The sequence below is a fragment of the Chroicocephalus ridibundus genome, chromosome 1 (assembly GCF_963924245.1).
Source record: "Chroicocephalus ridibundus chromosome 1, bChrRid1.1, whole genome shotgun sequence".
In the NCBI taxonomy this organism is placed as follows: domain Eukaryota; kingdom Metazoa; phylum Chordata; class Aves; order Charadriiformes; family Laridae; genus Chroicocephalus; species Chroicocephalus ridibundus.
The window spans coordinates 208,681,080-208,702,541 of NC_086284.1; the positions used below are offsets into that span (position 1 = coordinate 208,681,080).

General features: G+C 40.3%; 1 protein-coding gene across 1 annotated transcript in view; it reads right to left on the bottom strand.

Moving 5' to 3' along the window:
* The window catches only part of SEMA3C (semaphorin 3C), a 125,234-nt gene extending 111,564 nt beyond the window's left edge, over positions 1-13,670 (bottom strand). The window contains exons 1-2 of the mRNA XM_063323536.1: positions 13,287-13,670; positions 10,029-10,169 (exon numbers count right to left, since the gene is read on the bottom strand). Of these exons, the coding sequence (XP_063179606.1) occupies positions 10,029-10,131 (103 nt within the window). The 5' untranslated portion in view covers positions 10,132-10,169; positions 13,287-13,670. The remainder of the gene's footprint in view (positions 1-10,028; positions 10,170-13,286) is intronic.
* Positions 13,671-21,462: the final 7,792 nt, after the last annotated feature.

The window sequence follows — 21,462 nt, forward strand, 5'->3', positions numbered from 1 at the left end:
GTGAAATAAAAATCACTGAAATAAAAATCACTGAAATTTGATTCTTCTCCTACTCTACTTTTGAAAATTAGGTTTGAGAAGGTCTTACGTTGGCAAGTATCTGTAAGAAAACAAGGTTTCTACTGGAGAAACAAATGACTTATCAAAGCTACAAAGATGATAAATTATTAAATTAGAGGTAATGGCTTTACAGGCATATTAATTTTCATATTTTATAGCCATGTATGCACGGCTTTATTTCCCTAATGCAAACCACAATACCTCATGAGGGCTTTAAACTCTTTTGTCTTTGCTGTAGGTTTGTCTGCTTTAGGAAAAAAAAAAAATAAAACGATGGTGCATTATTTTCAAAAGTGGCAGGAAGTGGGTTTTTAGCCGAATCAGCTTAAAAAATTCCAGCTGTGTTCACGTTGAAGCCATCGAAAAGTCTAAGCCCAGGATCAGCTCTCCATGCCAACTAAATCCTTTTCAGGCTTCAAAAAGTAAATTTTTTGAAATAATGCCAAGCCTCTCCTTGGAAAAAAGAATAAATCTTAATTGGTTGATATTAAAAAACCAGAAAGTGTCATTCTGAAGATGTAAGTGCTCTCATTTTTGTATGCTAATTTGATATTGTGCCTTCTAAGAGCACTCAACATATTAACATGGAGACTGTCTCGGAAAACTGCAATGACAGGCATGCAGACTGGTTATTTCAGACAAGGAGGAATTTCTATGAACTGTAGAAAATAAATGTGTTATGAACTATCCTGTGCCACTGAAACGCACCAGAAAGGCCACAAAAGTTTACCCAAGGAAAACACCGTCTTTCATTCCCCGGCTGGTTGTGGCTCAGTAGAGGATAAGGGAACTCCTCTCTTGTTGTCTTCCGAGATCAGCGGTTGTTTTCAAGGAATTTATGCATCAGTTTTAGGTTCACACCTAGTAAAATCTCTGGGACCAAGAAGCAGAAAACGCAGGTGTACATATTGCTATATGTATGTTACAATGTTTTGAATACGTATGCTTTTTTGCATTAAAAATAATTTACTGCAGGATTGTGAATACATCTATCCTACTGTCTTTCCCTCTTTGATTCCCGTTACACTATTCATTTTTGTCTGCATGTATACTATGATATTTATCTTCTCCTTCTGCTGTTCAAAACTTTGCATTCTTGGTCTGTTACATGAGAAGGAAAGAAAGCGAACCTTGTCATTCCCAGCCATTGAACTGAATGAGCAATCAGACACTTGTCTCACATATTTCCCTTATCCCTGTAAATCTAACTCTGCAGCTCCTTTAAGCTGGGAGACTGAAAGATATAGCCTGATTTATACAGATGTTAAAAGCAGCCAAATATTTGCCAATTTAATTGATTCTGGGCTGACAGAAACTGATTTATTCTGCATAACTTGAAACTTTTAGAAGCAAATGTATTTTTCATTAAGAAAGGGAAATGGTATTAAGCAAAAGAAAAGAATTCTAAGAAACTACAACAAATGATCAGAAAAACAGGTGACTGAGAAAGCCTGTTGCTCTCAGGGAAGGATTTACAGAATCTTGTTTTTTTCAGTTGCATTTGCAAAGCAATATAGGAACTATGAAATTGCAAAGGAAATACTAAAAGGAGACAATAGTTGAGACAATAGATAGTTGAAAGTGAACTTTAATACGTCACGAATTTACTGCATAAGTCTAAAGCAAAGCCCTTTTTCTTCATTTCAGAATACCAGTCTGACTCTCTTAATGGCTGAAAGTGATGAAGAATTTGGCTTTGCCTTAATTTTGTTGGTTTGAGTTTGTTTTTTTTTAAAAATAAAATCAACTGCCAAGGCACATTTTTTTCCATTAAGCAACTTGGCATTCTGGGGTGATTGTGATGTCTCCTCATCCACATTCTAGAAGATAATTTTGGTGAGGCAATCATTTATCCCAGAGCAGTAAGATTAAGCAGAACAGTTCAAAAGTCTGGGTATTCATTCCAAACTATTTCTAAATGTTGCATTTCACAAAATTCATATTTGCACTTGAAATTTGTACTAGAAGTAAAAACTTCTCATAAAAATAGGGTGTGTTTTATATGAAGCATTTACTTACAGCCCCCAAATAAAAATAAAAAAAAAATCAAACCCAAAACCATTCTTCCTTCCCCAGGATTACCTATGGCATTAAAAATGTCCTATCACACTTCCGAGATGGTGGCCAAATTAAGAATTGGCCAAGTTAAAAATGAAGAGCTCATCCCTGAAAGGTTTTCATAGACCAGACTCTAAGCTCGTGGTGATTTGAGGGCGTTCACACACCAGGTCTGAAATTCACTTTCTCTCCCCAACAGACACACAGATCCTGCATTTCTTGGCACTCCCTGATTGAACTCGTGGGAGTTGCGTACTGGTGAAATGCCGTTCCAGAGATTTTTCTATCAAGATGGTTTGATAGAGGGTTCCAGAGAAAAAGGTTTTTTCAGATAATGATGAAATACCATGGGCTACAGTTTCTTGTAGGTAAGATGGTAGCAGGACATTTCTTCAAAATGTTGTCTCCTGATTGTATCACTGTCTTGGATATAAAACAATTATTTTAAGATCATTAGTTAAAAATAGTTATACCGTGCTTCTGAAAATAATCTAGCTATAATCTGGGGCATTAAGTGTGGTAATCGAGGAGCCTTTGTGGTGTTCACTTTTGCATAAATGACTTGCTGGGTGAGAGTAGCAGTTGGGAGTATAGAATGATAGAATGGTTTGGGTTGGAAGGGACCTTGAAGATCATCTGGTTCCAACCCCCCTGCCATGGGCAGGGACACCTCCCACTAGACCAGGCTGCTCAAAGCCTCATCCAGCCTGGCCTTGAACACCTCCAGGCAAGGGACATCCACAGTTTCTCTGGGCAACTTGTTCCAGTGCCTCACCACCCTCAGAGTAAAGAATTTCTTCCTGATATCTAATCTAAATCTACCCTCTTTACGCTTAAAATCCCAAATAGTAGCTGCTGAACAAAGGGACAGGAAACGTAGCCTCCACCTTGTCCACACAAGAAGCAAGAGACTTTTCTTCAAGGAGAGATGTTAGCTTATATTCACAAGGATAAGAAGAAAAACTAAATTATCTAAAGGGCATTATGGTCCCAGCTCCAGAGTGGCTTCATGGGAGAGGCAAAGCTATCACACCTTATCTTCCTTCCGCTGTGATACCAGAGTCTTAGCTTCACTAAACCAGTCATCAGGATTTCTGCTTCCAGGAAGAAGCCTTATCAATGGTGGGTGAAGTAATGATGCAAATGCAATTGTACCAAGTTTGCATTGAATAAGGATGGAGGAATGAAGGGAAGGAAGGAAGGACAGATGGTGTAAACCCTCCATTAATCACCATCATTCATTCCATTACTGGAAATACGCATTTATCTTGATTTGCACGCTTCACAGTAAGACAGAATATCCAACATCACACCGATTCACACAGGTAATGGAATATTTTTCACTCCTCAGTTGCATCCCCGAGACCCTAACTCTGTAATCAGATGAATATGGGAAAACACACAGCCTCCTTTTAACCTGGTGTCTGCTCCAGCCATTGCCGTCTGAATGTAAGATGAGATGAGAAGGCATGCTGCGAATCAGCAAACTGTGTCCCTGTGACAAAGGCCTTTCCTTGAGAAAGAGTGCCTACTCTTTTTATTAAGGAGAGTTATTGAGAAGACTGAAAAGTCAGCACCAAAAAGAACAAAATACATATGTTGAGGAAACAGCCGGTTCAAATGACAGGATAAGGTCTCGGTCTATGTATTTATTCATGGCAGGATCTCAGTCAAAGCAGTTCAATAAAATGAGTAATTATTGTGAGTCACGTCACTAATTACATCTGATACACAAAAAGGCTTGTGCAGCACCACATATCAAAGTGCACTGTGAACTCATCCAGCATGGAAACGGCTCACAGAGGAGCTCTTGTTACTGGTACTCAAACAGTCCTGAAAAAGATAGGGTTTTAGACATGCCTGTGACATTTCTCTCTCATTGCATTTTTTTTTGAACATAAAAGATGTGTTGCACAATAATGGCAATATAACTGCCTATGTAGAGACTTCAGCATTTGCCTTGGACAGGCAACACAAGGGAGAATTGTGATGAGAGAGCAGTGGTATTGGCCAAGATAAGCTGCTTTCTTCTACGACAAGTAGAGAGAGCTAAGATGTGTCGAAACTGTCAAAATGTTCTAAGATAAATTTTGATTTTTCCATAACAAAATAATAATAATAAAAAGACATGGTTCACATACAGGTCAAATTGCCCGAGTTGTAGAACAGAAAGAGATTGAAGTCATCTCTTAGATAACAGATCTACTTTTTATTGTGCAAGAAACTGGAGTCTTCTCAAACTTTGTAAAATTTGGATGAGTTCTTCATCCAAGAGTAGGATTAAATTTATAAGCTTTTCCCTTAATTTTGGTGCCTTATAATACCTTGAAGACCAGGTACTTATTGTGCTTTCCTACAAGGGTACCTCTTGTAATAACTTCAGAGAACACGTGAAGAACTGGACCAAACATCGCCTGTGACTTCAGCTTTATTGCATGGTCGTTTTCATAACTGAAGTCACAGCACGTGGCATAATCTAACCAGAAACAATACACAAAATTCTACTCTCCTATACACTCATGTCAACAATAAGGACAGTGAAGGCAAGTCAGTGACACTGACACTGAACAAGAGTGAGTGTGAAAATAAGCAGATTCAATGGCATTTGGCATGTGGGACCTCTCCCCAGGGAATTCTAGAAAGAATACTGAGGTTTTTTTACATAATGCTTCCTTAATTCAGTTTCTACAGAAGTAAGTTTTATTGCATTATGTTCTCTGTTTATTTTAACAGAGAAAAAAAAAGGCAAAACAAGAAAAAAATCCATATAAAGAAAGGATAAAGTCTAAAAATGACCCCCCCCCAAGACTTCAATTTGTAAGTTAGATATTTGTCTTTAAGAACAAAGTTGTCAATTGGTTGTTAAATGTAAAAATACTAACTTCACTACTAAAGATAAGAAATTTTATTTTTAGTTGACAGTATTCAAAAGTTTTTAGATCTCCAGTGCGAGACAATTGAAGGGGAAGAATTATCACATGGTTGGTGTTCAACACTTTATAAATGTTATTTAAGATCCATGAAGCTGCGAAAGCCACAAATCAGTTACTTTTGAGAAAATCTGACCCACAATTTGTGAAAATTATGCAACTATATAAACACACACAAGATTTCTTTATGAGTTTTGCATATAATCTCTCTTTTTATTTTCTCTTTTTTTTTTTTTTTTTTTAAATGCTTTACCTCTACTTCATTTTGCAAGTAGCTTTCATTCCATGGACACCACCAAAGACCCAATCAACTGTTTGAGCATAAACCGTTGCCTACCAGACTGTCATCAGCACAAAGTCCCCCAAATAATAAATGAACTTTTTATTAACTGTGGTAACATTAACATTACAATGAGGGATTGTTTAAAAACAAGTTGTACTGCTGTTGCTCAAGAGCTCAAAGAAAATGGTTCTCAGTTCCTTTCTTTTTCCTTGAGGGTAACCACAGGGGTTGCATTAAATCTTTTAAAATATGTTGACAGTTGAATAAGTGCTGCTGTTGCTCTGGTGACATTTTATGCTTTTTAATTGTCATTAATGAAGCTGACTGATACTTTCTTAAAAGTGCTTTACGTGTTCTAGTAATTTTATGACAAAAAGAGGAACAAAACCGTCTGCAAATTAGCCGTGATCCACTTCTCATATGGAATTTTCACTGGAGACAATGGGAGAATCTGCATGGGAAATATCTGCTTGACCAGACATTTTAGGTAGGAATGCATGAAATGTTCCCAGTAAATTGTGGAAATTATCACTTGGTTGTGCATCTCCACATAAATGCAAAGCTCAAAGAAGATTTGTTTGAGCACAATTTCAAAAATAAGTGCTTGAACTGCTTTGACTGAGTCAGAATCTGATATTAAAATGGTATGGCCCAACATTTTAGGGTTGCAATAAAACCCAAAATGTAAATTGGAATTAAATTAAAGTCAGATCTGACGCTACCCTGGAGTGTAACAACTCCTTTCTTATTTTGATAATACTCCCACTGATTTGAGAAATGTTTTGCCCCTGTAAAGACTGAAGGATACAGCTCCCAATTATCTGTTGAGGAACGTGCAGTAACAAGGAGGAATGCATGTAGCTTGAGAAACAGCAGGCACTATACTTGATAGTTCATAAACAGATAAGGTAAGTCTTTTGCTACAGGGAGAAAATAAACTATGGTGCTTTAAATTATGATGAGTGATTTAAGTAGATTAAGGAAGATCTATTCCGGGGACAAGGAGCCAGAAGAGGTAAGAGGAGGGGGGATAGTATACTAATGGTTTAGGGAGATGTCTTGAGTCCTTTGCTTCCCCCATCCCAAGTTCCTTGGCTTTTGTGTGCTCCATGGTAACACAGCAGCTGATTCCACAACACTACTGCAGCTACTGCATCACGGGCTCCACATCTTTCCAATTCCAGAATCAGAAAAAGCTGGAGCCATCTTTCTTTCTTCAACTGCAGTGGCTCTTCAAGTGCAGATGTTGTACAAATACCGATGGTCCGAGCCATCACAGTTGAACAGGACTATTAGGTTATGATAAATCACTGCAAGCAAACTGAGAACCCTTTTTCCTGATTCTCCCTAGACCCAGTGTCATGGATAACCACATATACCTGTGCAAAGCATGCAGTTCAGCTCCAGCCTGGCCTTTTCTTTCATCCAAGTAAATGTCTATACAAGGTACAAAGCGATAGAAATCAGGCCTCAGGGTTCTATACAGCACTGCAATTTTCAAGACACTCAGGGTGCAGACAGCAGTAAGTTCCACACTCACGTCAGACACACATTTAACAACCTCAGCTAAGTCACAAACTACATTTTAATTAGACAAGGGGCCAGGCTTTTGATTTCAAAAATAGAAATTAGGGTTGCAGTCCTTCATCCATTGAAGTTAATTGCAAAATCCCTATTATCAGGCTCTTGAGGTATTACCCAGGCTTACTTTTTAATTACATTTGATTCTTAATGAAGTAGATGGCAAAGAGAAAAGCAGCCAGTGATTCAAACGATTCGCATTTTTATCTTTCCTGATGAACAACAGAATAGGTCAAGATACTTGCTGGATTTTCCCATGAGAAATGCTGCGATGTGAATAAGCTCAATTGACTTGGTCCTGAAGGAGCAGGTTAGCTTTGAAAAGCATCACTCATTTTCTCCTCCTGTATACATTCTACCCCCAAAACTTATGCAATGTAATTATAGACACCAAGCCAAACCCAATTCAGAACTTGAAAAATATCATGTAAGTATCCTAAGCTTGAATGACTTGTATTTATTGTGTAATGTCATTTAAACCATAAGGAGTCCTAATTATAGTTTTATTTTCAAATTATGCGCTTGAAAAGAGTGACAATTCCCCATAAAAACTGACAACTTCTCAGGGCATGGAGACAGCCAATAACTTGATATTCCTACATTATTTAAAAAACAGTAAGCTATGAAGCGACTTATGCAGAAAGAGTACGTTATCACACTTGGCAAGAGGACAATACAAAGTTTCACCTTTTTCTCTTATATAAGTATCCATGTAAATAAATTAAGATTTCTAGAACAGACATTAGTACTACAGGTGGGGCAATTACCTTGTTATACACAACAACCTGCAAACTCTTTTCACATAATGAAAGCTGTTTCTTGCCATCTGGAAATTCGGCTTAAAAATAAAATTACCGGGCTTATATTGTATGAAAAGCACAGCCCTTTATTTCAGGCCTTACTTGTCATATTATAAAAATGTATAATTTCTTACTTTTATGACTTCAAAAGATCCATTAAAAAAATCAAAGACTTTAAAATTCAACTTTTTTTTTTTTAAAGGTTGAATGTCAAGATAAGTATTAGAAAAAGTAAAATGTCCATTTTAAGAGAATCAGATAGTATTGCAATGATGACACTTACTTCTCCTTAACTTTCACTGAGGTTAGACACTCTATGTTTTCACAGAATCACAGAATCGTAGGGGTTGGAAGGGACCTTCAGAGATCATCTAGTCCAACCCCCCTGCCAAAGCAGGGTCACCCAGAGCAGGCTGGGCAGGAACGTGTCCAGGCCGGTTTTGAATATCTCCAGAGAAGGAGACTCCGCAACCTTTCAGGGCAGCCCCCTCCAGTGCTTTATCCATTCAAAGCATCACTTTGAACATCAAGGAGAGGACACAAGACGTGCGAGTAACATACATGATATTGCGGAAGCGAGCTGCAATCGAGGCAGCCCAGCAGGGTTACAGTCAGGAACTGGAGAGCTGAGGCTGTGTCCACAGGGCTGGCGTGGGGTGCCAGAGCACTTGGGGCTCCGAGAATCTCACCAGAGGAAGGGGCTGTTGTATGAAGCTCCTTTCAGGTAGGGATGGAGAAGCTGAGGTTTCAATTCACTCAGCCATTATTTTTTTCTAAATCCCTAGGTTTGGGTGTTTTTGCTCTATAGGTGGTTCTGCCTATCAGACTTGCAGGACACCTGTGATGAGCTAAGAAACAAACCACAAATCTGTTCAGCCCAGGTTAAAACCATTTGCCCCTTATTATAACTTTTTCCCATTCACAAGGTTGAATACCGCGAAACCTCAACACTTCCTACTTCATGCCCATACCAGAGATCAGGGGAAGCCTAGATGACTTTCAAGGCCACCGTGGACACAATGTGGAAATCTGAGTCAGCCTGTTTCACGTGACAAAGCTGCAGATGTAACAGACAACCACAGCCAAACTCCCTTCTGCACTGAGTTGTGTAAAATCAGTACCATCTACATTAAGTCTGTTACTTAAGCAAGGAAAAGAAATTCCCACCTACTTCTTCATTTGGCAGTTCCCTCTTGGAATGCCATTTCTACTATTGCTTTTACTGGAACCCAGCCAATTTATACCTATTGAGTATCACGTTCATAAGTTTAGGGCCCTACACTCCACAACATACAGTGCCTTGTAATCGTTCTACCTTTTGATATTTGTAGATGGTCTAACTTGGCACATCTCCCTCTGGATGTCTCTCAGACTCGAGAGTACATAGTTATGGTCATGGCTGCAAATAGCAGTTTGAGATACTTACTAGCTATTGTCTTTAAAGCGATTTTTTTTTAAAGACTATTCAGAGCACCCAGAATACTCCCATGACGGGACATGGCAGTTGCGAACCACACAAGCCATCCTAAAGCAGACACATCAGTGTGGGGAGTGGCGAGCCCTCATGCCTCAAAGACAATCGCAGGAAAGGCAGAGAACTGAAGAAAACCCTACATAGGGAAATGGAGAATTTCTGCTCAAATTTAACAGAACTGGTAAGCCCAAAGAATACATATTCTGAAGTGGTGGCTAAAATCAGTATTTAAGACAGGGAGCAATACTAGAAGAATAAGCTACCTTACTATTAAAGTAGTACTGGGGTAATTGCAGCAATGAGGTACTGCTCATCACTGCAGAAGTAAAAGCACCTTTCTTTTGAAAGTAATAATTTGGAATCCTTGTTTACAGTATGCAGACATCAGTGACTGCTACACACTCTATACACCCGACACATTGTACAAAGTGCACAAGGAAAGATATTTTGTCAAAGGACTCCTTGCCTTGCTAACTATCCTGGTAAACCTTCAGGCAGCCTGATTTTCAGAGTATAAAGTGTCTCAGTTGGGCATCAAATGAAAGCAACTCAAATCATGAATAACTTCCACTACGTGCCATGTGCATACATCTTTCTCAACCAAAACTAAGGTTAAGAAAGAAAACCTTTAGTTGTTAGTAAGCCATAATAACTCTCAACATAAATAGAAGATATTATTAATTATGTACCTGTAACTACAGCAGCAATGAACTTCATGTAAAAATCAAATTTAGGCTGACAGGTACCCCAGCAACACAAACCAATTTCTACCCAGTTATTGAATTTAAAGAGAAAATGTTCAATCATAACATTTGCTTAAGAATGTTTATCTTTTTTCTTACCATTGAATGTTAGAAACACCCTTGCTTGGGGCTGGGAAGATCCTTTTACACTGCTAAAGTAAATAAATATCCCAATCAACACGTGCAGCGCAAGAAATGCCATCTCTTCAGATTTCCAACTTAATATCCAAGAAATGAAACCTGAAAGACAGAGATATCGCATTACTGTTGTTATACAATTCCGTGGAGCACAAACAACACTACAGAAAGATCTGTGTTAGAAAGCTCTTCCAGCGGAAGCCATAATAGATGATAATGTGAAGGAGGTACGGCACTTCTGGTTTTTCTTTGTACATCGGAAAATGGTTTTCTCCAGCAGTCTTCTGTGCTGGCACAAAAGGAGCTCTCTGCCTGTTAGTACGAACCAACAGAGCCTGAGCTTTGGCTAAGGCGGACTACAGCATTAGGTTCAGTTTATTTAAATAAGGACAATTCCACCTGCTGGAAAAATAATTACACTAAATGTCAAGGCAGAGCAAAGCAAGGACAGGAGATAAAGTTTCATGAATAAAAAGCTGGCGGATATTTTTAGACTTCTCTCCTTAGTTTACATCATATTTGATCTCTCCCATGTTTTGGGGGGGGAGGGGGTGCGGAGACGGACATGACAACAGGGTTCAGTTGTTTGGTTGTTGGTTTTTTTCCTTTTTTCTCTTAACACACTTGAAGTCAAAGGTGCTTGGAAACGAGCATTAAGTTTCAGTAAGTTGAGTACTCTAATAGCCCTCTACATCTTCTTTTCAGATGAAATCCTGACTGTGTGTGTCACTAATTTCAAAACCATTGAAACCAAAAGTATTTCTACATGCTTGAAACTATTAGTCAACATTTGCTTTTTGGGCTAGGCCCTTTCGGGATACTTCCCCGCTCTCATAGACCTCTACAGAGCAGTAAGAATCCCCAGTGTCAGACAGTGAGTTACACTTGATACTTCTGCTGCCACCCTGCACATCTGCTGAATCTACATTCAGTTTAGCTGCTGAGAAGACTGAGCTCCTCCAAGAATCAGAAAACACCCCAAAATAAATCTGCATCTTTCCTTAGCTCAGGAAGGACTTGAGCTCACTGGAGTCAGGGGCACTTTCCTATCCATTCCAATGGTCTTCGGACCAGACCCATAAAACCCATCAGACATTAAAAGCTGAATATTGTGTATCTGCTATGCTCCTAAACTGCATCTCTTCAAAAAATTCTTAAGTCCAAATTTCATTTCACCTATGATAACAACTTTGTTCTTCAGCTCAGTGAGAATAAAACACACTCTCATTTTAGGCCCATTCTTCTCCCGTGCTTATATGTATTTTTTTAATTTTTGGCATCAACAGCTCTTCTACTAGACACCACTTACTGGTTAATCAAGTGATATATTTGATTTTACGGTAACTGGAAGCACTTTGAAGGATACAACCCCTCCAGCTAGAAGACAGCATGAAAGGCCATACATTGATTTCATGAGGAGTTTTGTTGCCTGTGCAATCATCTTACGCTTCTTTACCTCAGCTCTGTTCTAGCACGACAGTCCCTCCAGTGGAAGCCAATGTTTCTACAGGCTTGTTCGGTCGGTCCCTCCGAGATTCACACCTGTCCTAAAAGAACCGGCTGTAACCACCACCGCATGGCAGGAACCAGCTGTCAGACAGGGATGACTTTAGGTCAACACCAATTTGGGCTGGATCCACACCAGTGACTTAGCAGTTAAAAGCCCCCTATCTCATTACTACCTCTGTCATTCCCTATTCACTCACTGTAAATCGTTCCGAAAGGCTTCTCTCTGCATGAGAACTTCATCCTAAGTTGGGGGTGGGATGGAGAGCGCGCAAGCGAGCGCACAGCTCTGTAGCCCACACTCAAAACTCTCCATCACGATTTGCTCCGGAGTACTGAGAAATGCATGAAGATCAAGGAATGCTTCAACTCTCCTAACTGACAAAAACGCCAGTGTCAGAAATTTGCCGGCTACAGATCCGGTCTACAGGAGAAACCTATCCACTCTGGCCCAGTTCCAAATTATCTCCAAAGGTCTGTTAACTAATAAAATGATAGTTGCAGAGTTTTTGCCAAGAATAATTTTTAAACAGGCTGCACAAATTCTAGTATTAATTCTGCTCTGTGGGCTTTAAATTTAAAACCTTATGACTAGCCCATGGGATATCCTTTAACTTACCCCTCTTCTAAAGAGAGAAATGCCATTAAATCCTGATAAAATTTCTTTGTCAGGCCAAAACAAATAGCCAATCGTACTGAACATGTGATTTAACAGATGCAATGGGATTAGTTTTTTTACAGCAGTAGCACTATGCTGTCTTTTCAATAGAGATAAAAAGTCAAAGAGGAACAAGTGTGTGGCTTTCTCTCTTCCCTTAAATGATATTGTAGGAAATAATAATAAAAAAATCCTTTCAGCATTCTTTCCCTCCCACTCCCATGCCTCCTGCCAATTCTAGCGCAATCAGTTACAGGAGTGAAACGTTGCTACATTTCATTGCTCAAATTGCAGATCTTCACCGTTAACACAGAAGTGACAGGCAAATACAAGATTCAAATTCTGAGCTGCGTGGTTCCTACCCAGCTGTTAGACACAAATAACAAATGCATATGGTGACAAAAAGGTACCTCAGGGTGTCTGACACGTGAGTTACCTAATGGAAACAGGTTTAATTTCAGAGATTTACATACCTGGTAACTGAACACAAACTCACTGCAGGTTTGAATCTTGGTTTGGGCTTATATCCCAGTTCTGAATTTATCTCAGTAAGTCATGATACTATATTCAGCATGTCCTGTGCACATGATCTCTGCTGACAACCCACAGACCTAAAACCTTGCAAGTACTTTTAAAGAATCTTTTAGGACAGACAAAAAGCAACGTCTAACTACATTTCTGCTCGTGTACCCTGTTCTAACTGTAAACAAACCAGCAAACCGCTACTAAAGTGAAGTGGTGAAGTTTTCCTGCCATGGAGGTCACTTTCAGCATGCTGTATTGCTTTTGGAAAGTTATTACATAGCCTTGCTGTAAAGTGCTGCGCAGGTGTCATCCGCTACCGGCAGAGTCCTACCCTCAAATACTGTAAGGAAAATCATTCAGCAGAAGAAAGGAAAGAAAGAAATAAAGGGAAAAAGAAAACCCCGCCAAACACACACTATGCTAATCTGGAAAATATTGCTTTAAATATCTGTGAACAGTAGGAAAATTCAACCATCAAACACATTTCACATCTATTACAGCAAAGAAAGAGAACTTTCAATTATGCTTACCCAGCTATTGGAGGAACCAGTAATACAGATTTCTATCTGGTTTCTACCAGTTTATGGACTCCACTTCTTTTACCAGAACATTTTAATTCCAAACCTGGCTCACTGCGGGGAGGGGGAAATAAAAAAAAAAATTAAAAAAAAAAAAAAGACGAATAAAGAAAAGTCTCTCTTCCTGCTGGCTGCAAAGGTACTCCCGGCTCCTTTGTAAGATAATCCTTATAGCTGGACTCCTAAGGCACCGGGAGCGCTGCTCCCCAGCCCTCAACCCCGCACCTAGGAGCGAATGGGCAGCGGCGGGGCGGGGAGGCTGCGGGCTCTGGTTTCCAGTGACGGGCGCTGCCCTGCCCTCGCCGCCGCCGCGCTACCGAGGCGAGGCACGGCGGCCCCCGGTGCATCATTAGCTGAGCAAATAGGGGCTGGAGCTCATAAATAACGGCGAGGCCACACCCCGCCGAGCGCGGCGGCGGCCGCCCGGCCCGCCCCGGGCAGCGCGGGGACCGGGGCTCCGCGGGCGCGCAGCCTGCCTTGGGTATGGGGGCGCGGTGCAGTCAAAAGCTTTTTAGGGGAACGCTGCTCGTCCTCCCGGCTTCTCCCCGAGGGGGGTTCAGCGGCAGGTAGCCTCCACCGCTCATCCGCGCAGTTTGCGCGCCCGCGGGGCTCGCTGGAGGAGGGAGGGGAAACTCGCCGGGAAAAGTTTCTGCCCCTCCGTGCGGGCCGTCCCGGGGCTCCGAGAGCGCCCCGACGGCAGCGGCCGAGCCCGGGGGGAGGCGGCGCGGAGCGGGGGTGTCGGGGGAGCGGGGGTCCCGGGGAGCGGCGGCGGGTGGAGGGATTCCGCGGGAACGGGGAGCTTTCGGCAGAGGCCGGTAGATGTCACTGAAGAGAGGGAAGGAGGCAGGGTGGCGGTGAGGAGGAAACCGGGTCACATCCAGCCCCGGTCAGAGTGATTTCTTCATGTTTTTTTTTTTTTCTTTTTCTTTTTTTTTTTTTACCATTGAATTATTTCCTCGATTTCAAACTTTAAAAGAAAGTGAGCAAAGAATAGTAAAAAAGAAACGTTAGAGCAGTAATTAAGATTTGTAGTTCAGTCTCCTGATTGCTCCAGGAGTTTCACCACAAGCTTGCAGAAGGTCTTTTGCAGTTCAGGAGACTGGGAGCTGCATGTGCATCTCTTTTGCTGAGATATTGAGCTATTAATTGTTGCAGACTTTCCACTTCTGGTGAGATTTGTGCTCTTATAGCTTTGGAAATTTTACCCAAGCTGTCTTGAAAGTGAACTGCAGCATAGCTCCATTAAAGCCGCTAGAATTTTCCAAACAACAGTATTTGGGTTCTGGGTTAGTTTTTCTTAAGTTGTTTTGCAAGCATATTCTGTTCTAGTCTGGACTGCTATTTGTGAACTTAAATCAAGAATTCCACTTCTTTAGGGAGAGATGGTCTCTGGTCCAGCTGAGGCTGCGCAGGTTGCGTGGCAGGGTACTGTCACAGCAATACTTCGAAGGAGCGCGTCTCAGCACATCTCACGATCCTCTTGCAGCCCTGTCCCACAGGCAAAACTATGTTAACAAGTAAACAAGTACCCACAATGAATCAGTGCACATGCTCAAGTTACAATTGTGTTTCCAACTATTACACGCTCTGGCCATACTAACCAAAGCAGTCAATAATACTAATGCATTATAGCCAGAGTGCAGGGAGTAGCCTGAACACAGTGCCCTTACTAAACTTATTTTGTGAATACATGTGGATGTCTTTACAGCCTGTGTCTATAGGCTACTTTGGGTAAAAGCTCATCTGCGTGAGTTAGGGTCACACGTGTTTCAAAGACAGTTTCTCCCCCAGGCTTCAGTGCCAGCCTAGCAAAGTCAGTGCTTTCTTCAAGCAAGAAATTTCAGTGTTGTGAGGCACTTAACAACCCCAGAGAACGTGAAAGTGTGGGATTTGCAACTGATGCCAGAAAAGAAATGGGTCCAGAATTTTGAAACGCTTGACCCACTTCAGATCGTATCTTGAGGATGAATTAGCTGATGCCGTCAGATGAACTAAACTCCCGAGATCATGAGTCCTTAAAAACATTGATTCTCTTCCAGTTCTCCTCCTTAACACAAATAAACGACACAGAAATGCGTGAACATTTGCTGTCCTAGAGAGCAGCTAAAGTAAGCCATCAGAGAGCTTGTTCTCTCAATGGGCCGGCGGTGTGGCTGTGAACATGATGCTGCTCATCCTTGACATGTGGTGACGTTCAAATGCCTCAGTCTGACAGCAGCACCCTGGCAAAAGGAGAAGTCACTTGTCTGCTTTGGAAAATCCCCACAACTGAGTGCAATTAGAGATCATCACACCAAGCAACAGAAGTGAATCAGCTAATTCAGTATTCTCCGTCTTGCTGTGGTCTGTGCAGGGTGATTCAGAGGAGAGTGCACAGAAAACCACAAAGCAAATACGAAGTAACCTCTCTTTTAGGAGATTTTTGGGAGATGTGTAATGGGTGCCAATACCAGTCAAAGAAAAAGGAGAATGTTACCATGAAATAGCAACACTAAAAATGATGATGATTCTAACTGTCCTCCCCAAATGTTTTTGCCATAAAAAAAAGAAAGTAGTATGATGATTCTATTTTTCTTCTTAGAATTCAAAATAACCATCTTCTATGTAAGATCACAAACACATGCTCCTAATAATATAGCATTAGAAAAAGACAACAAAAAGAATATGCTCAAGCATGAATCAACATCAGCATTAGTTAAAGTCACTTGTGTTTGTCAGTGCTTTTGTATGTATGGACACTGGGGAGCCATCTGGCTATCTGCATTTCTTTTTCACATGTGCTAGCTACATCAGAGATAAAAAGGTAAAATGGAACACTGAGGAAAATTATGGGGCTTTCCGACACTCCCTCAAGGACTTTGGGTTTATAAAATAGCAAATGAACTACAAAGAGACAAAGGCAAAACTTTAATCTGTGAGATACCATCGCACTCGTATATCTGTTAGGCAAAGCAAGAGTATGCTAATTTTAAAAACAAAAAGCAAATTGAAACAAGAATAAGCATGCTATATTGATTTATTTGTATTTAACATGTGCATATGTGCAGGTCAGAGCATGATAATTAACTTTAAAAAGCAGTTTGAACTTCACAGCTGGGCCGAGTGAAATGGTTAAAGTTTTACTTTAGATGTTTTGTAATAGCATGTATTAGCTTCAAGCAAAACTCATGGAATGGAAATTACTTCTCCAAACTATGAGGTGGGGTTTCAATATTTACTGGCATGAATCAGCCCTGTGAGTGAAACGAAAAGTATGCAAGACACTTGCTTTCCAGGCTGTGTATTTTACAGGCCAACACAGGGGTGAGGACAAATGAGTTGGACTCTGCTTTGCAGCTGATTTTTAACCGTTCCTGTATTAACACAAAGCATACGAGGCGGCGTACGATTTCCTTCTAGTTCTGATTTGGGGCGTGTGAGATTTATAACTGAGTGCAGGTCCTCCTGGTTGTGTCACACGTGTGAGGATGGAGTCGGACCCCGGCTCTCCGCATCGGAGTCGGGGCGGTTCTGATTCTCGCAGGGTGATCTGAGACGGTGAAAAAACCCTCGTGGCCAAAACAAACAGACGCTGATTTTGTTGTATCTGCGTATGGTGTTTGTTTCTTACCCAAACAAATCATCTACATGGACCCAGGCCTAGCTTTAGACCTAAACACTAAGTGAAGCCAGGACCGAGAAAGACAAGAGTGGATTTGGGTGTTTACTTAACACTTTGTTTGGGGGTTTGGCTTGTTTTGTTTCTCCCCACTTAGATTTTAAGCTCCTGAAAAAGTGAAGAGATTATAGGAAGCAGTAGGACCAGAAGGAACACAGGTTTAAAAGAGGGAAGTCAGAGAAAAGAAACTAAGATGGATGAAGATGGCAGAGAAGGAGGAGAGGAACCTCCTGAGACACAGTTGGATGGTTAAAGACAACGAAGTGGAAGAGAATCAAATACTTTCACTGGATTGGCAACAGCTAGCCATTAAGAATCAACAGGTTCAATAATCAGTTTCTACTTGCAACACAAGCACAGACTTAAAATTCAGACAAGATCAAATGCTAGCTATTATAAAGAAAAATGTAGCAAAAGTAACTACCAAATGTAATCCATTCCTTCCTTAAAAATTGAAGGAATTGTGTATGCAGTAAGTGTCCACATTCCAAGTTATGAGAGAAAATGCAATTAACTTCTATTTACTCTGTCCTCATTTGTGAGTGTCAAATCACCTTTTAGAAATGCAAGGTCATTAGGTAATCCAATTAGTTCATCGTTGTTTATTTTCTTTCTTACAGTTACAAGAACTGGGCAAAGTGTGAAATATATCAGCAGTTTATTGTAGAAAAGCTTATTAGGTGTTTGTTTTGAAGGTGTGCTAATATGAATAGCAATTTCTGTTCTTTTTCACAACAAATAGTCCAAAGACTCAAGAGATAGTAAAGATAAAGCTACTGGTGATACCGCTGTGTGATCAGAGATGGCGTAAGGTCCTCGGACATAGTGTGCCCTAACTTGTCAGTAGGCTCATTCAGGTGGGTCAAATAAGGACTACCCGACAAGAGTGAGGTTTCATCACCAAGGTCAAAGGCTTATAAAACTCCTGGCGTGTAACTAACAGTGAGTTGTCAAACCAAATCCATCAGTTTGCTGTTTACTACTTAAGGTTCTGTGAAAGTCCATTTGCAGGAGACAATTTGTCTTTTCACAGCCTAAAGAAAAATTAGGTGCTTAGGCGCAGGATCAGCGTAACCACCTTAATGAAGTACAATTACCTGTATGGGAACAGAGGAAAACTTTATGCTCTTAGTTTGATAAAACTCCAGTTGTCTCCAGTCAAATAGACCCAGCTCCGAATGGCTTTCCTGGAAGTCAGTGAGCCAGCACTTCGTAGTGACCTCTGTCCTTGAACAGACTGTGATTTCTGTAAGGTCATCATCAAATAAGTACTTCTGTGTCTGTACAAGAGATGTAAGCTGATTCCTGGTGTGCTACCAGGCCTTCGTACCTCCTCTTTCCAGTGAGGCAGCCACATTATTGCTGTTTCTAGAAGCACAGTGTTTTGGTCAGATTTTCCATCTTTTGGCCATCTGACTAAATGAGGTCAGAGGTATAGCAAGAGTCACTGTGCTTACACAAAGCTGGGTTTGAGTTTTTCACAAATAAAACAAGTCATCATTATTTTGCAAGTTGATGAGCAAGAATATGTATTAGGAAGACTTGAATGAAAAGGGATGGGTCATTGCAGCACCAAAGATGGCTTTGGGCCAAGCAAGCTATAAATACAAGAAAGCACAAGTGTGTAGAGGATGCAACAATGTGTCGTCTGTGTTTTGGAAGTACTTGGAACGAAGGTCCTATGGTGCAAGGAGCTCTGCAAACACACAGGGGAGTAAAGCAGGAGCAGTTAGGGAGAAGCATTGTATCCAAACAGACAAATAGAGATAGGAGGGGAGAAGATGACTGCAGTATAGAGAGGGGCAGGGACATAACCCTGCGCATCATGGCCATTTCCAGCATGACATACCACTCTCCAACCTGCTGCTTGATCTGTTGCTGCATACTACAGGCCTCACAGCATTCAAGGAAGTCCTCTCGCCCTGTTGGAAGAAGATTTTGAAAAGGTAACTTTTTGCCAACGATTCAGCTACTTTAGTGTTTATAGAGCGTTATGTGAATCGCTGGTTTGAAAAAAAAAAGGTGGCTTATTATTTTTTCCCATTCATCTTAGATTTGAAACATGCTTGTAGAAGCCTGGTTGTATAAAATTACCCACCCCCAGTCTGGTCCCAGATAATATAGCAGTGCAGTCCTATTTCCCACCATCCTTCGTCTTCAAATGAAGAATAATGACTGCATACCTTGCAGTCTTCGATTTGTTTTCTTCTCTGTAAGCACAGACTAAGCTTTACTGATAGTATTTGTCAGCTAATTGCTCACTGCATATTGTCTGCGTTCTGGAAGCTGTTAACCTTGGAAGAGGAGAAGGACCATTCTGCATATGCCTTGTCCTTCCCTAAACATGTCTTGTTGGCCACTGTCCCTATTACTTTCCCTAAGGAAGTTTTTTTTCTGTGCAGAAGAAATTAAAGAACTTGTGTCTCCAGGTGAAAGAAGAAAAAAACTAATTGAAAAGGTTATAACATAAACCATGCATGCAAAGTGGAATGGTGAAACAATCTGAATAATGCCCACTGTCCCCTGGAGATGTCAAGGGTCTGTGCGCATGGACTAGAAGGACACTGAAGAATGGATCAGGCCCCAGAGATGTCTCCCCTCCTACTCATCAAGCCTGATCCTTTTGCATTACATCCTAGCTATCACTGGAGTTGGGATTTTAAACTAGATCTCTCAGGTGACCCACTATGACCATTCTCATTTTTTCTTTAGGAAACTGAAGTAGCAGTGAAAATTTTAATCTAAATCCAAAGTACCCTATAATTCCCCCAAGGTGGAAAAGATTGAGATGTTATTGGATTCAAGTCCTAATTCTTTACCATAGCATTATATCAGTATTAAGGTAGACATTCTTGCTTCCAGCAAAGTATTCGTTTCCTTTTCTTAAAGAGGCTGTCGTGTTGTCAGCGATGAACCAAGGTTTGTCGCTGGAATCAGCATGGTACAGATGGTGTACTGATGTTTTAGCTGTAATACTGATCCCTTTAGTGCCTTGTTGTATAGATACCACTGCATTCTTCTAAGGTCCTAAAGAAGATAAAATCGAAGCTCTGGTCTTTACTGTGTTCTGTGTTGTATTCTTGATCGTGTGAGCTCTCTTCTTCCTTTGTCACAGGTATTCATGCAGTGCCTCCGAATAACTCGTGATTCATGGGCACAGGCCCTCTGTTTTGCCTTTTTTCACTGTCAGTGCAATAGATGTTTTGAAAGGCTCTTAAAAACGCTTTTTCCAGTATATTAAGCTACCATATTTCAGTCATCAAAACCCTCCTTGAAAGCTACCCGATTGTATTCATTAGAACGTGTTGCGTAAAAAGCATGAGCAAACCCTTGGCCGGGATAGCGAAAGCCTGTGAAGTCAATGTATGTTCAGTGGGGTTGAAGAGAGTCTGCTGACTTCTTTGTACATTTTTGGGGCCTCAGGACAATCAGGATATGGGTTAATTTAAAACAGCATTAAGTCATCAGCTTAAAATCAAATCTTATTAGTTAAAAAAGGACTGAGAAGCAGTCATAGAATCTGACCTACTTATTTATTGGCTATTATGGCTTGAAAATATGCTTTATGCCTATTATTTTATTAATTCCCCACTCAAAGTTAGCACAGGCTTTGTGGAAGCACCTGATGCATGAGAAGCGCAGCATCACGTAATCTTAACATTGTGAATTAAGTGTCAGAATTTTCTATCATACTGAAAAGTTTCTTTTGCTTTAACTTGGTTCTTGGCTTCTTACTGAAAGAGCCACAATTTAAAGTGAGTCTGCATTTATTTTTCTCTCAAACAACATATACATTCTGCAAAATATTTATATTACTTTTTATCTGACTCTCTACAGAACATCTGTTAATTGAATCTTTGTTTTAATCTATTAGCAGGAGGGTGTTTTAAGCCAAGAAGGCAAAAAAAATAATCTATAGTTTGGATGGCAGCCATAACACAGTATCTTCTCCAAAATTACACCTAAAAATCAATTACACTTAAAGTCAATTTATTTATTGTCAATTATTCAAGGTCAATTAGGAGGAAGAAAAGGCAAAAGAAAAACACGGAATAGATATAAAATATTTTTTAAGATCTTTATTCGTTGCTATTTTGCTATTGCTAACATTTAAACACTTAACTGGTACTACTTCGTACAAATTTATCTCAATTTACTTCCAAAACATCGTGAAATTGGAGATAAACATTTTCAGTAATATTTCACCACAGTCTTGCCTGTTTATTCTGTACAGTTTACTTATATTACAAACACTTCCAGAAATCAGTTAAATCCTTTGTTGTCAATATCAATAAATATATACAAAAGATATGCTTGCTCTTTGCTTTATACACTCATTTTAATTGAGTAATTGGCAAAGAACAGTCATCAAAATGTTCTAAAAATGAGTTCCTTATCCTAATTGTTAAAAAAATGCTTCGAAGACTGGATTTTCCTCTCAAATATCACAGAAGTGGAGGAAGTATAAAG